Below are 14,476 nucleotides of genomic sequence, written 5' to 3' on the forward strand. Positions count from 1 at the left end.
TCGCCTGCTCTGCCTATCGCACTACAATACTCGATTTGTTTATATATCAATATAAGCTACTAACGTCTCTATTGTCCTATTTTCGGCAAGAAAATTGTGTTGTGAAATAATTAAAATGACTAAAGTATGCGAGACACCCAACTGCGGCAAGGAGGCGACTCTGCAATGCCCCAGCTGCCTCAAGCTTGGTATCAAGGGGTCCTTCTTTTGCTCGCAGCCCTGCTTCAAAGGTTTCTGGAGGGAACACAAGGCTATCCACGCCTTGGCAGGTATGTACATTATGAAATTTATTTAGTCTTAGTGCGCGTTTAGAACAAAATAATGAATAAAATACTTGAACTATTCAATTTAGGTGGAGCACAGAATACCGCGGCTGAAAATGGGGCCTACAACCCGTGGCCACAGTTCAAATTCACCGGCAAGCTGCGTCCGTTCGAACAGACCCCCAAGCGCGCAGTGCCGCTTTCCATTCAGCGACCCGACTACGCTGATCACGTAGAGGGACGGTCGCTCTCTGAGGAGGCCCTGCGAGGCACAACCATCAAGGTGCTGGATGATGAAGAAATTGAGGCCATGCGGGTGGCAGGCCGTCTGGGAAGAGAATGTCTGGACGAGGGAGCCAAGGCTGTGGAGGTTGGCGTCACCACAGACGAGCTGGATCGCCTGGTGCACGAGGCGGCTATTGAGCGAGACTGCTATCCGTCGCCCTTGAACTACTACAACTTTCCCAAATCGTGCTGCACCTCTGTCAACGAGGTGATTTGCCATGGCATCCCTGACAAGCGGCCTCTTGAGGACGGAGATCTGTGCAATATCGATGTTACAGTCTTCCATCATGGGTTCCACGGAGATCTTAATGAGACATTCTTTGTCGGAAATGTCTCCGAGAAGCACAAGAAGTTGGTGCAGGTCACCCACGAGGCCCTGACAAAGGCAATCGAGCTTGTGCGTCCGGGCGTCAAGTATCGCGAAATTGGCAACGTTATTCAGAAGTATGTGACCCCACATGGTTTCAGCGTGGTGCGCAATTACTGCGGCCATGGCATACATCGTGTCTTCCACACAGCACCCAATGTGCCACACTACGCCAGTAAGTTCAGATGATATTATGAACCAGATGATAGACAACTAACTTGACCCTTTAATCTTTTGTAGAAAACTCTACTGTCGGCGTCATGGCCCCTGGACATTGCTTCACCATTGAGCCAATGATATCCATGGGTGTGCGCGAGGCCAAGAGCTGGCCTGATGACTGGACTGCCGTCACCGGCGATGGCCTGTATTCGGCCCAGTTCGAGCAAACTCTTCTAGTAAACAACAATGGCTGTGAGATCCTTACAAAGCGCCGCGAGAACAACGGCCAGCCCTGGTTCATGGACAAGATGTGAATAAACAAACATCGTGCGAACCACTGCCAATTTGGATTCAGATTCTCATAATTTTGTGGTTTTCACCAGGCTTTAATTTTTACAATAAAATCTACAATTTCTAAATTCTCCGACGAGTAAGTTTACTTTTCGAGCGGTGCATAATTGAGCAGCTTCTCAATCAGATCGACGTGTCCGAGCAACATGCGGCGACAGCAGTAGCGCTTCAGGCCCAGTGCGTCCAATGCATCGCTGCAATAAGTGTGTGGGTTAGATACAGAAAAGGACCCGGAACGCGGTCGAGACTCCACTGGTGGTGTCTGACTTACCCTTCAGTGTACTCGGCCTGCAGAAGACCCAGATACGACTCCCACTTATTGCCGATGACTTTTCCACAAGTGAAGCAACGAATTGGAATAATCATTTTGTCTTTTAAGATTTGTTTTCGTCAATTTAAAAATTAAAACAAAAATTGCACGCGAGTTGAAATGTGTTTTTTTTTTTTTTGGTATTTTATCGCTACTGCGAATTGGATGTTGCTATCGTTTGTTTGATGCTATCGATGGTTGTTGATGAGGGCATGCAAGGTGTTGCATTGGAAATGTTCTTATAATTTAAACGATATGATGACTTGTTAAGCCTTGTAAAGCCTTGTTAAATGTCATTTAATGGTTGCTCCTCAAAATGACTTCCGATGGCACTGAGTTAACCCAGGCTCTTCAGAGCCTTTGAGGCGCCTTGACTATCACAGAGAATTACAGTTCATATATAATCATATAGCTATTGTTACTAGGGAAATCTAGAATACCTATACCATTTCCACTATCGTTGTTTTGCCAGCCCTAGTTTCCGGCGGACTTATCGATAAAATATACCGACAGACCCTCGGAAATATACCGAAATATATTTATATACCATTTCATTTTCAAAATATACTGTAAATATACCGTAAATCTTAAATAGTTTTGCTCGATTTTGATGTTCTATTTCATATTACTAGCTGGTTAGGAGTCTACGCGATAAAACTATAATTTTATCTGATTTCTCATTCAATTCTCCACAGCAATTCTTGTTAGAAAACGTATGTAAATCGTTAACAGAGCAACGTTTCGATGAGCCCTGTTAACTAATATCATTGAAAATTAGCGCGCGCTACTAAAGAACAAGATAAACCCAAGTTGTGATTCTGAAAATTTCAGAAAGCATAGGTCGATAAAAGGAAACGGAGTGCACCAAGTGGTTTATTTGTTGAATTGTTAAATTAATTCGAAATCGATTTGAATAAATTAATGATTATATTTATTAAACTACCGACTGCTCGCTTTATGAATGCATTTATACAAATGAGTGTGTAGAATAAATATTTGAACAGCGTCGAAGCCTAATGCCATAACAACAAAAAACTATGTACTGCCGGCACTTTGATGCTCGCCGGCAACTTCTACGGAGGTGGATACCTCAAATAAATCTTTGGCTGACTCTGCGTCGCTGTCGGTCGATCCCAGATTGTGCACATCCTCCACGGTGCCTTTCTTCAGATCATCCGATCGTTTCTGCAGGCGCTGCACAAGGGAAAATATTCAGAGTTTCAGTAGTTCTTTCCGATTTTCGGGGATTTTCTTACCGATTCGGACGCTGCCTCCTCGTCTGGCACAAAGATGCGCAGCGGCGTGTTGCTGCCCAGCTGTTGCTGCACTAGTCGCTGATGCTCCTCGAAGGCCGTTGCAGCGGGATCCTGGGCTGGCTGCGGGTGATGTTGGACAGGCTGCTGGAGTTGTTGATGTTGCTGCTGCAGTTGCACCAGCTGTAATTGTTGCTGCTGCTGCTGATTTTGCAAGTGCTGCTCCTCGGCCTGGGCTTTCAGCTCTTCAAACTGCAGCTGCTGCTGATGCTGGGCATGAGCCTGAGCCCTCAGGTCCTCCAGATGCTGATTTTGCTGCTGCTGCGCATGAGCCTGGGCCCTCAGCTCCTCCAGATGCTGATTTTGCCGTTGCTGGGCTTGAGCCTGTACCGTCAGCTCCTTCAGATGCTGCTGTTGTTGCTGCTGTTGCTCTTGCTGCCTCTGCGCATGGGCCCTCAGTTCCTCTAGATGAAACTGTTGTTGTTGCTGCTGTTCCAGAGCTTGGGCGTTGAGCTCATCGAGATGATATTGCTGCTGCTTTTGCAGCTCCAGGGCTGCGTGCTCGGTCTCCAGTTGCTGACGGCGGGCCTCCTCCTCTGCATAGGCCTGGAGCAATTGCGAGGAATCGTGCGGATGTCCGTAGTAATTGGACACGACGAAGCCTCCCTCTGGAGCCGTGGACGTCACCGCCGCGGCCACATTAGGCAAATGGAAGGAAGCCGTCTCGTAGGCACTCTGGACAGGCTCACCCAGAGCCGGGGCAGCAATCAGAGCTGCGTATTGCGGCGCCGAGTCCAGCACGGGGTGAATGTTGTGATGCGGATCCTTGGCTGCCTGCAGTATCTGCCCATTGCTTGCCACTTCTTGGGTCAGATCCGCGTTCACGTAGCCAGCCTCGAGCACATGCTCTGCGCTGGGCTTGAAGAGCTGTTGTTTGTGCTGCGTGTACAGCTGATTCGACTGGGTCACCAGATAGGTCGGATTGTAGATGGGAATGTGGGCGGCGGGAATGGAGGCGGCTAGGAAGGGTTGCAACTGCTGAGTCTGCTGGGCGTACTGGACTGGATAGATCTCCGGAGCCGAATGAGCGGCTGCCTGGGCGCCCACAATCTGCACCAGTGGCTGGGCGGGAAGATGATTACTCTGGACATCTGATGGCAACGGTTTGCTGTTGCTCGGGGTATTGAAGGTCTCAGTGGCGGGCCGAATCTTTGAGGTGGGCAGCGAGGGATCTGGATCTGGGGCAAAGAGTTTCTGCGAGCCCGAAATGGGATCGCGGATGGTTTGATCATTTGTCTCATCCTCATGCACATTGTAACCCGGTGCCAGGTATGTCTGTGGGCGTGCGGAGGGGGGCGGGGACTGGGAAGTGTGCTGTGGGGGAATATAAGCGGTGGCAAAATGGCCGCCATCGTCCAGCTCCAAGTGATTGTCGTGCACGGCCAAATTCGGTGCGGGTACCGTGTAAATGGGTGCAAAGTGCTCAGTGTTGAAATTGTTGTGCGTGTCCAGCTGTAGGGGGATTTGGCATGTGTATGCGTGTAGTGGTTGCTTGTGGCTGTGTACCAATCAAATCCTCAAAAGCAGGCATCGAAATTGATTCTTGCTTTTGGAGCTATGATCTTTTCAACTTACCGGCAAGGTTTGCAGCTCGCTGTAAGACACAGCCGTGGGTTTCTCAAACTTGAAGGGCTTCTCGTACCCGAAGGTCGGCTTCGCCTTTGGCTTCGAGTTGTTCAGCTTGATCTTCAGAGGCTTGCGCATTGCACTGGCGGGCTTCAGGTAGACGGGAGCGCTTAGTTTGATGGGTCGAGGTCCTCGAAGATGCTGGTGCTGATGCTGATGCTGTGGCACGTGCAGAACGTGAGGATGACTATGCAGGTGGGCATGCGAATGGGGGTGCTGCAAGACATGCGGATGGATGGCATGTGCGTGTGCCAAATGCTGATGAGTCGCATGGGTGTGTGGGTGACCTGGACGACCCTTCAGTACCAGTGGCACCGGCTGATCGCTGCGTATCTGTACGACCAGTGTGCGCTGCTTCCCCGGCGCACCTCCAGCCGCCGGTCGCGACAACTGCTTGGCGCTCTTTGGCGGCCAATTGCCGTAGACGAGAGGACGCTGATTTCCACTGTGCTGCGACTGCGGCTCACAATTGGCCAGCGTCAAGAGAAGCGCAAAGAGAATGAAAGGCTGGATGGATGGTAGTGAAAATGTCAAATAACATTAAATCAACAAAACTTAATTATTTTACGAGTGCATCGACAAAAACATTAAAAGAAATAAAAACTTTCTAAGCTCCACCATGAAGGGGAACCAGGGGGAGGGCCGTGTAATCGTTGGACAGTAACAACAACAAAAAAACTGTAATGGCCTTAATTTGAACAAATTGGCGGTTTTCTAAAATTTTATCACGTCCCCCGACGCTGACTACTTAACCAAAAGCTGCTTAAGCAAACGAGCCATCGAGTATTTTTATTTATATATGTATGTATGTATATGAACAAATGTTTATAAATGTAAACTTGTGTGTCTATGCCATAATAACATTGTCCATTTTCCCCGATTCGTCATTACCTGATTAAACTTTCAATCCGCATTGCCGTAGAATGAAAGTGAAAAGTCGAATATTGATATGGCTGGGTTCTGTAATTGTTACGCTGATATTTTTCTATGACTTGGCTTGATGGGTATATAAGGCTTGGTGACTCGGCTTGCTGTGATTTTAGTGATTTCATTTGGGAATATGTAAAGTATCTGCTTCTTGTGAAGGAACAACCCCTGTGGCTTGGTCATGGATGGAGCTAAGTAAGGAAGCTGGGTCCTATGGCTCCAAGAAATAATTCACTGGATGAAATACAGACACTCTCTAATCAATATATACATTTTGACCTCATTCCAAGACAAATTATTTACTTTTTACCAATACTGCATTCAAGTCCCATAATAATTCTCTTTAAAGTCAATAGCAGTAAATGAACTTTGTTTCTGCTTGGTTACTTTTTGGTCGTGCTCCATCAAAGTGGAAGTCGGTAATTTGATGGCAACCACTGGATATACCAATTTCACTTGACCAGCCCCGCCACTACAGAGGAGCAGACGGAGAGGGAGGAGATGGAGGAGTAGGCAATGACAATGACAATGTTGTGTGCCGTTAGCCAGACGTCAATCAACGGGTGAAATGCCTAACAGATACCAATACGCATATATATGCATACGTACACATGTGGTTATTGATTACGTGCAGAGTTTGCTTAATCGCAAAACAGAGACAGAAACAAAGATAGGTGTAATTGGGACGAAATTGTTGCCTTATTGTTTATCGAGTGGTTGGTTAGTTTGTCGCCTTTACATACAATATGCATAATACTATGCAAATGCATGTTGCAGGCCTGGCTGGTGAATGAACTGAAGCAAGGAGACGGATGCTGGGATTGGTCACCGTGTTGGCAACGTGTTTGAATGAAAGTCAAAATATTGACATTGGAATGCACTTAATTTCGAGTTTCCTTGGGCCGTACTGGGCTTGGCCCGGCTGGGACATTGAACTTGACAAAGGATTGGGGGCCGTTAGGCATTAACGGAACTATTGATTAGCAGCAGCCTGTCACCAGCAGCGCTGTAGCAGCGAGTCCACAAACAACAGTTTGGTTAACCCAAATTACAACTTGAATTGCAACTTTTATTTTAGCGGTAAGCATTTTATTTTCAAGCCCGCTGCACATTGAGGCAAAGTCAGGCAAGCAGTGACTGTAATTGGTGCACGTAAAGCGATCCATTGTCTAGCTTGCAGTGGCAAGTCCAACTTCAGATGCCAGAGCCACTGCCACTGCCACTGGCTCAGCGAAACCTGGCGCATCAAGTGCTCTCATTGCAAATGAAAGTACGCCATTTGCCGGCCACACCACAATTTGTCAAATATTCAATTCAATAGCAGATGCGGCGGCATTGTCTGATAATTGGATTTGAAGGTGAAGGTGAGGTTGCTGATGAATGTCGATCAAATGAGAGTCGTTGCACGCTGAGTGATCAAAGAGTAGAGAAGTGATGTGCCATTCAAATTACATTCAATCTATTATTATGCACAGTGAGAGATTTTTTTAATTATCGCTAATTGCGGACAACAAACTCGAGATCACTGCGTGCGATTTACTTACCCTCATCTTGGTTTGGGTTTGTGGCATTGGATTATCGTTGGCTTGTCGGAAGATGTTGGGGTTTATGATGTTTCCGTTGTTGTAGAAAGCTCTGGGCAATAGTTGACTGACTTTCGGCTTCTTTTAAGCCTCAAGCAGTAAGTAGATGAAGATCAAAATGGCAATTAAGTATATAATCACATCAATTAACTTCATGTCAGCGTCCGCCGCGGCGCTTTCTTTAGTACCAATTGCACGCACAGAATTCCAGAGATAGCCGGAGACGGCGACGTCTGCACTTGTTCAAGTCGCGAAGACAACTGAATCGGAGTCGGCAGTGGAGTCCGGACAAAAACCAAGTGCTGACGATCCATCCACTGGAAGCCCACGTAGCGGCGTCGCATTGGAAATGCTCACCGCAAAGAAAGTGGTCGGATTTTCATGCGTCTTCGTCTACACCGCTGCCGGTGCAGAAAACTTGTTTGCGTCGATGGCCCAGCCTTAGCACGCGACCAACGAGCAACATGAATTGGCCAACAAGTGGCCAAGATTGCTGCCACTCATTTAAGCCACAATGGAAGCGCAAACGAAAGTGTTTTGCCACCGACTGTTCTTGCCCGGCCAAAGAAGAAACGGCACAAAGCGAGGAGAGGTGAAAAAACAAAAGACTTAAGCAACGAACTCGTTGTCTCTCAGCAGTTGCTCTTTACCTTAAAAAGCAATGCAGACCAGGCGCACATGAGCAGAAGAAGGCATCGCTGTAGCCAGTGCACTGCCTGCCACCTGTTGCTACTGTGGCAGTGGAAGCAGAGCCAATCAGGAGCAAAGTCAGAGATTGACATTACGAAGTGTGGCAGCCACATTGGCCACTGACTGTACTAGTTTTTATAATTGAAGTCAATCCCTATTTGTAGTTAGTTACGACGCTTATCAATATGTGTTGACGGGGACCACCCTTCTAGTTACACAAGGCCCCTATATTATGATAATGAGCCCTCAACCAGACGCTTATGAAACATACCCGTGCGTAAGTGGTTAAATTTTATGCAGAGCGCAACCGCCAATTTCTAAACCCAATTGGTCATTGGAATTTAACTGCGTTCGCCCTGCCATATGTGGGTCAAAATGGTCTCTTGGGCAGCCCAAAACTTTGGGCCATAACTCAAAATTTCACTTTTCATAAGCCTGTGATTCAAATGTTTTCGTTACATCGTTTTTTGTTTTGTCTGTATTAATATTTTATTTTGAAATATTATTTTTAACAAGGTTTTTTAAACATTAACAACATAATATTATTATACCTTTTATTTTATACATTTATCATTTTTTTTCTTTTGTTTTTTCTCTTCACATTTTAGACAAATGTTTAAAATTACCTTTTTTTAGCGTTTTAATTTTTATTTAAAAATGTTTTATATTTTTTGTGGCTGCTTCAACTAAACTAATTGTCATTATGCGCGTTCTGCTCTGATTTCGATTTATTTATATTTTGTTTTTAATATTCAATTAATAATTTTTTTATCGCCTTTCACGTTTTCTGTTTTAGTTTTAGGTCTACATTTAAGTTTACATTCTTCCGATCGGTTTTCCTTGTGTAAATATATTTATATAAATAGCAAGTAAAAACTAAAAAAATTTAACTACGTTATTGTTGTACATAATGTGATTGGTATTTGGTTTCTTTTATTTATACATTTTGTAATGCATTATGAATTATGTGAAAGTGCCGCAAATTATAAAAATATTTTTTGGTTATGCCATTTCGTATTTAATTTCTATTTGTAAATTAATTATGATATTTACTTCAAATATCTTTATGGCCTTAAAAAATGAACTTGATTCAATTGCCGCTTAAACGTGTAAAATTATCGTTTTAACCCTTTGTAAGTATTTTTTGTTACTTTTTTTTTTAGCTGCAAACGTTGATTCTATACAAAAATCTAACTACAGTAAAATGCTGCATAGCTTCACATTTACGAGTATGATAATATATATATTTATATATATTCTTTTTTTTTATAATTTTTATTCACCAATTTTCTATAAAAAGTTTGCTCTTACATTTAGTTATACAGCATTGAATAGTTTTATGCGATTTAATTAATATATATATGTATTTGTCTGTATCTAGCTTTTTTTGTGAACAAAGCTGCTGAGAACTTGTCGATGGAGCGAAGAGGAGAAGTATTCGAACTTTATTCAATTTGAAATGTGAATGGCAAAGGCAGCTTTGTCGAACAGTTTCTTCATCGATATATGCTTAGGGTTAATTTTGTTATGTTACCAAGAAGTTTTTGGGTAGGCTTTTGGGTATGTTTCTGAATAGTTTGTGGTATATTAGTCGTTTTCCTATTGATCTGCTATAGCGTAAACATGATTTTATCAAGTCTCACAACATCGAGAGTTCATTTTGTTCTTGTTGTTGGGGTCTTCGCTGTTGTGTTTGTGTAGGTGTGTGTTTTGTGTGTGTTCTTATGTGGCTTGGTGTGTATTTGTGTATGAGTTTGTGAAATTTCTATAAATGTAATGCCTAGTTTATTCATTTAAAAATTATGTTTAACTTTTGGGTTTTCGCTACTCCTTTCGCTGGTTGCCTATCTCTTGTTAATTTAGGATTGCAAATGCGGTTGTTGTTAATCGATTTAATGTTTAGTTTTATTTTAGCATTAACAATAATGAACTTCTTGCCACGATATCTAGTCGTCTTATGTTTTATGCTAAGCTATGCTATGCTCTTCATTCGTTAACATTTACACCTGACTAATCCCTTTAGCTTTACTCTTACTTTAACGTTTACTTTAAATGAAGTTGAAATGTTTTCTCACATTGCACGGCTACATACACGTTTACATAAATTTCGAAGGCGCATAATATTCACATATTTATTTAAGTTTACGTTCTGGGTAAGCCTAAGCTACACAAAGTTCCCCTACAAATCAGATACAAAACGAAAATGAACTCGTTAATCTCATTCACTTATTTCCCTTACGATCTCCCATTTGGTTTTTGATGTATTAATTTTAAAAGCTCGAATTCATTTTACTTAAATTTGTTATTGGCTAATCATGGGTGGTAACAAACCTAATCATTGTATGCTGCTGCTCTGTGCCGTGTTCTTGTTACGCTTCTGGTATTGTGTTACCCATTTAATCGGATGAATGCTGTCTGCTTTTGGTTGGCTGATCTACATTTAATGTGATTTCTATACGCTTTGGCAGTGTTTATCATTTGAACAAATTACAATTATATGGTACCGAAAACTGGTTGCACAAAGAAACGATAACATATCCGAGATACTATCTGGAGTTACTTAATATATTTACATGCTATGTACAAAAAACAGAGCGTTACCCGTTTGGCGGCTCGAGCGCAGGTGCGTGAAAGTCATAGAATTGTAGAACTACAGATCGGAGAAGGAGAAAAGTCTGAGAAAAACAGAACACAGAACGTACGTTGTCGTCCTTCGATTTGATTTACCGATTGTATCTATCAAAAATTGTTTAGAACACCACAGATGCTGCTCGTAAATCGCTGGTAAAAAGCGCACACATTCACATACACTAAAAAATATTACTAACTACATTTTCATCAGCTGATCGTGGCACACTTACCCCTAGGTATAGGTGTACTCTAGATTGGATAATGATTTGAATGCGCTACTTACAGTATTTTGTTTTGAGTATTTTGTGTGTATTTGTTGGTGAAGATGTGAGTGTGAATAGTTTCTGAATTTTGAATTAGCAAAGTTGTAGTCTGTCCCACATGGAGATGACATGTTAAGTCGAGTTAAAAAGCATTATTTATGTGTAATTCTTGGAGCTTATTGCTTGGGTAGTAGTACCATTCTTGGTAATCCTTTGCTGAAACTACCTTGCTTTACTCTGGCTTTCCCTGCTTTCTAGCATTCATAAAATGTCGTATTCGAGCCGAGCTTTGTATTTTTAGTTGCATTTGCTTTAAGTGTACGAATTAGCTAGCTGATTGTTGGCCTTTAGTAGTCGCTAATCCTTATTTGTGTTTAGTTATACCTTTAAAGTTAAATGATTACAGTATGACTCGCTCTATATAAATCATTTTGCGCATGCTCAGAAACTTCTAAATGCAGTTTTTGAATTTGTATGCAGGCACAACAATTCGTTTTAGCATCTTCGCCCTGTATGCAGACATGGATACAGGATACAAAATGCCCGATATATCATCTCTACCTATGCTCGCATTTGTAACTGGTTGATTTTCTATGTGTTTTATGTATAAATTGTTGCGTAATTGCTGCTGCTAGACTGCACTGCAGCTTAGAGAAAGACTCTGAGACAGTTGTTGGTGTCGGTGAAAGTACATAGATTGTGTTTTGTGTTTCGTTTAGTACTTAGACTTAGTATTAGCTGTAGTTTGTGCCAATCGATCTGGTCTGGTCGATTGGCCGTTTTCCTTGTTTAATGTGTAGCTTACCTCACTAATGGTTCCCAATTGCTTACGTCACACCATTGAGATGGATTTTCGTTTAGAATTGTTCAATTAATTCTTATGCAATGATAGCGCCATGAAGTGAACTCAAATATAAATCAAAATGACATGAAATTAGTGAGTAAAAATGTGAATTAAAATTGAAATGTAAATGTAAATGTTGGTGTAAATGGTTGTTTAACGAACTCATAGATAAATACATACCCATCAAAATATAACTAATGATTGTTGCTTCTAGAACTAAATCGAACTGGGATTGATTGGTATCCAAATCATAAACTCAATGCATTAACAAGAATATTTTATTGGGGCACAGTAAAGATTACAAAATTAGAAGAATAATAATAAATTGTGTGGCAGATAAACCAATGAAGAATAGGAAAGGTGGTAAAATTATAAATAATTACATAGAATAGAGAATATATATGTTAATTTCAAGGTTCTAAAAAGGCATACGGAATGATGTGGGAAGCAATCAGTTGGCAATTGAACGATGGATAACGGGGATGATGTTCTGACTCCCCTGATCTGAATTAATTCCCTTAATATATGTGAAGGCAGGCGGCGCTACCGTTGACGTTACAGTTGCAGTTGCAGTTGCGGTTGCGATTGCGATTGCGTTGGCTCGTTCGGGCTGTCTCTTGATTGTTATTTGGGATGGACAAAGTACATCGCGTCGCATGCCTCCACACACATAAAGGGACAGAGCAACACACTTGCTGGCACCCAGGTTTTGTAGGGTATTTCTAACTAGTTAACGCTTTTGATTTCAGTTTTGTACATGGTACAATCGATACATACAAATATGTCTTTGTTGGGGTTTGTTTGTGAATCGAATCTTATGCCAATAGTTTTGTATAAAGGGGCCAGAAATGCGATGCTCTGCATTCAATGATCGTCTCCACCGTTCAAATGTACGAATAAGGACCATCAGTTAAGGCGCTACACAGTAACAATCAAGAGTTATCATCCTTATTGGAGCCGCCCCCACCGACCCCGGAGCCTTGTGTATTGGTGCCGCGTCCGCCTGCGGGTGCTCGTACCGCTGGCGGCTTGTACTCCAGCCCCGGATCGAATTGCATTAAAACGAATACCTGGAATGTGTCAATATACGTAGATATATATTTCTGATCGAAGGATGCTGGTGGAGCTTCTGCCGTACCTGATCTGTTGGCAGTAGTGAAAAGTCATCGGGTGGGTTGGTTATTACATATCGTTTGCTGCTCGCATCACAACTGGAGCTGGTGTCTCGGAACCGGTACAGACCAATGCACAGCATGCCGTACGACTTGAGGGCGGCCACAAACAGATCCCCATACTTGCCGCATTCTCCAAACTGCGCCAACGGGCCATCATATAGCGATATCTGGCCCACTCGACATCTTTGGAGTATAACCGTTACTTTTAGTTCGTACTAACAAGGTACAGAGTAATGGAAAGCTTACCTGTCGCGATTACTCAGACTTTCCACGGTGCTGTAGCCACCGCGCAGGCCGGCTCCCTCGGCCAGAATCAACTCCAGCTCAGGTGTGGCTCCGCCCGTTATCAGTGAGCGGATCAGCGTTAAGGCGTTTTGATTGAAGTATGTCTGGGCAAGGGTAAGATTAACAATAAAAGATCAAGTGTTTCGGGTCAAGGTCAGGAGACAGAGGCCAAGGGTGTGCAAGGAATCAGAATCAAAGCTAGAAGCGAGACATTACCGTGGACATCAGTGAGTCTAACACACTCACAGCGAAGGCTGTGCCGCAGGCAAAGGGCTGCGTCAGATACAGCTCTGTATCTGGATCATCGTCGTCGTCTTGATCGAGAAACTGCACGTTACTATCATTGACCAGTTCTTTAAACGACAACCAACAACAAAACACACACATGTGTGTGTAAAATTAGTAAAGCACACACCTCAACAGTATAGGAGGCGGGTGAGGCTGGCAAGGACACAGATTTGTTTATACCCCAGATCCGCCCAACTGTGGACCTGGCCAGCCTCACATTCGTTCGGTCGTTCGCAAACTCGGCCAACTTAGTGCGATGCAGTTTACCTGTAATCATGGGCACATTGGCGCCATAAACTGAGCCGCGACGCTGCAGCACAATCGGGCTGCCAGCGGTCGCGCTCAGGTTGTCGAACTCCGGGCCGCGCTGGCTGAGCACGCCGATCGTGTCATCGAAGGTCATGGCCTTGATGTTGAGCGAGGCGAGGATGGCCTCCTTGTCGGCCAGCGTGGGATCATCGTTGCTAGGAACTTTGGCCGACAGTATGCAGCACATATCACACAGATTGACGTTGACCGCCCGCAGGTCGGCACGACTCAGTGGCGAGCCATTGAGCACCGATATCTTGGGCAGGTTCTGCAGCATTTTCCACTCGCGCCGAATGTAGTCCACCGATCCTACTATCACCACATGCTTCAGCTCGTGGTAGTGGAAATTGGACGCCCGCAAGGGCATCACCAGATTCCTCAGGCCGATCAGCGGCGAGTCGGGATCGGCGAACAGACAGACGACCACATGACCATTCAGCACTGTCATGGCCGCCTGGTTGCGATCCTGCACATCAGAATATGAGGATATGTAGGATGGTTCAACCTTTTCCGTGTGTATCGATTGGATCTTACCAGTATGCAGTCTTCTAAGCTCTTTGCCGGACTCCAGTGGAACATGCCCGTCGAGTCGTACTTCATTTCGGTCTTCTCGAAATCAAAGTCCTTTGACTGGTCGTCCGCTATTCCGGCGGGCAATGAAACGCCGCCATTTTGATTCTGCGTACCCGTGCCGGAGCTGCGACTCGTCGGCCTAGAGTCAAGTAAATCGATAGAGAATTGGTTTAGCCATGGCGGTCTGTGCTGTTGCGCTTTGTAATCGCTTCGATCGTAATGGGATTTGATTTC

The 14,476-nt window shown here is 43.9% G+C and overlaps 4 protein-coding genes across 46 annotated transcripts in view; 1 reads left to right on the plus strand and 3 right to left on the minus strand.

The window, feature by feature from the left end:
• The first annotated feature begins 62 nt into the window (after positions 1 to 62).
• On the plus strand, positions 63 to 1,496 carry LOC117583338 (methionine aminopeptidase 1). Its single transcript, XM_034271601.1, has 3 exons — positions 63 to 269; positions 353 to 1,090; positions 1,156 to 1,496. The coding sequence occupies exons 1-3, from the start codon at positions 116 to 118 to the stop codon at positions 1,386 to 1,388; spliced, it is 1,125 nt and encodes a 374-aa protein (XP_034127492.1). The 5' UTR covers positions 63 to 115; the 3' UTR covers positions 1,389 to 1,496.
• LOC117583339 (DNA-directed RNA polymerases I, II, and III subunit RPABC5) lies at positions 1,437 to 1,882 on the minus strand. The gene is made up of 2 exons (XM_034271602.1): positions 1,697 to 1,882; positions 1,437 to 1,619 (listed from the first exon to the last, which is right to left on the minus strand). Exons 1-2 carry the CDS (start codon positions 1,789 to 1,791, stop codon positions 1,511 to 1,513), a joined length of 204 nt encoding a protein of 67 aa, XP_034127493.1. The 5' UTR covers positions 1,792 to 1,882; the 3' UTR covers positions 1,437 to 1,510.
• Positions 1,883 to 2,680: 798 nt separating this feature from the next.
• On the minus strand, positions 2,681 to 7,431 carry LOC117582931 (bromodomain-containing protein DDB_G0280777). Its single transcript, XM_034271031.1, has 4 exons — positions 7,146 to 7,431; positions 4,624 to 5,181; positions 2,992 to 4,500; positions 2,681 to 2,929 (listed from the first exon to the last, which is right to left on the minus strand). The coding sequence occupies exons 1-4, from the start codon at positions 7,170 to 7,172 to the stop codon at positions 2,771 to 2,773; spliced, it is 2,253 nt and encodes a 750-aa protein (XP_034126922.1). The 5' UTR covers positions 7,173 to 7,431; the 3' UTR covers positions 2,681 to 2,770.
• Positions 7,432 to 8,558: 1,127 nt separating this feature from the next.
• The window catches only part of LOC117583605 (calcium-activated potassium channel slowpoke), a 46,846-nt gene continuing 40,928 nt past the window's right edge, over positions 8,559 to 14,476 (minus strand). For 37 of the 43 annotated variants that reach the window (XM_034272020.1, XM_034272005.1, XM_034272015.1 and 34 more), the window contains 6 exons: positions 14,204 to 14,381; positions 13,628 to 14,135; positions 13,289 to 13,425; positions 13,034 to 13,176; positions 12,751 to 12,970; positions 8,559 to 12,682 (listed from right to left, as the gene is read on the minus strand). In XM_034272020.1, the coding sequence (XP_034127911.1) occupies positions 12,545 to 12,682; positions 12,751 to 12,970; positions 13,034 to 13,176; positions 13,289 to 13,425; positions 13,628 to 14,135; positions 14,204 to 14,381 (1,324 nt within the window). In that variant the 3' untranslated portion in view covers positions 8,559 to 12,544. The remainder of the gene's footprint in view (positions 12,683 to 12,750; positions 12,971 to 13,033; positions 13,177 to 13,288; positions 13,426 to 13,627; positions 14,136 to 14,203; positions 14,382 to 14,476) is intronic. The other 6 variants (XM_034272008.1, XM_034272027.1, XM_034272042.1 and 3 more) reach the window with 1 other exon arrangement.

The sequence above is a fragment of the Drosophila guanche genome, unplaced genomic scaffold (assembly GCF_900245975.1).
Source record: "Drosophila guanche unplaced genomic scaffold, DGUA_6, whole genome shotgun sequence".
In the NCBI taxonomy this organism is placed as follows: Eukaryota; Metazoa; Arthropoda; class Insecta; order Diptera; family Drosophilidae; genus Drosophila; species Drosophila guanche.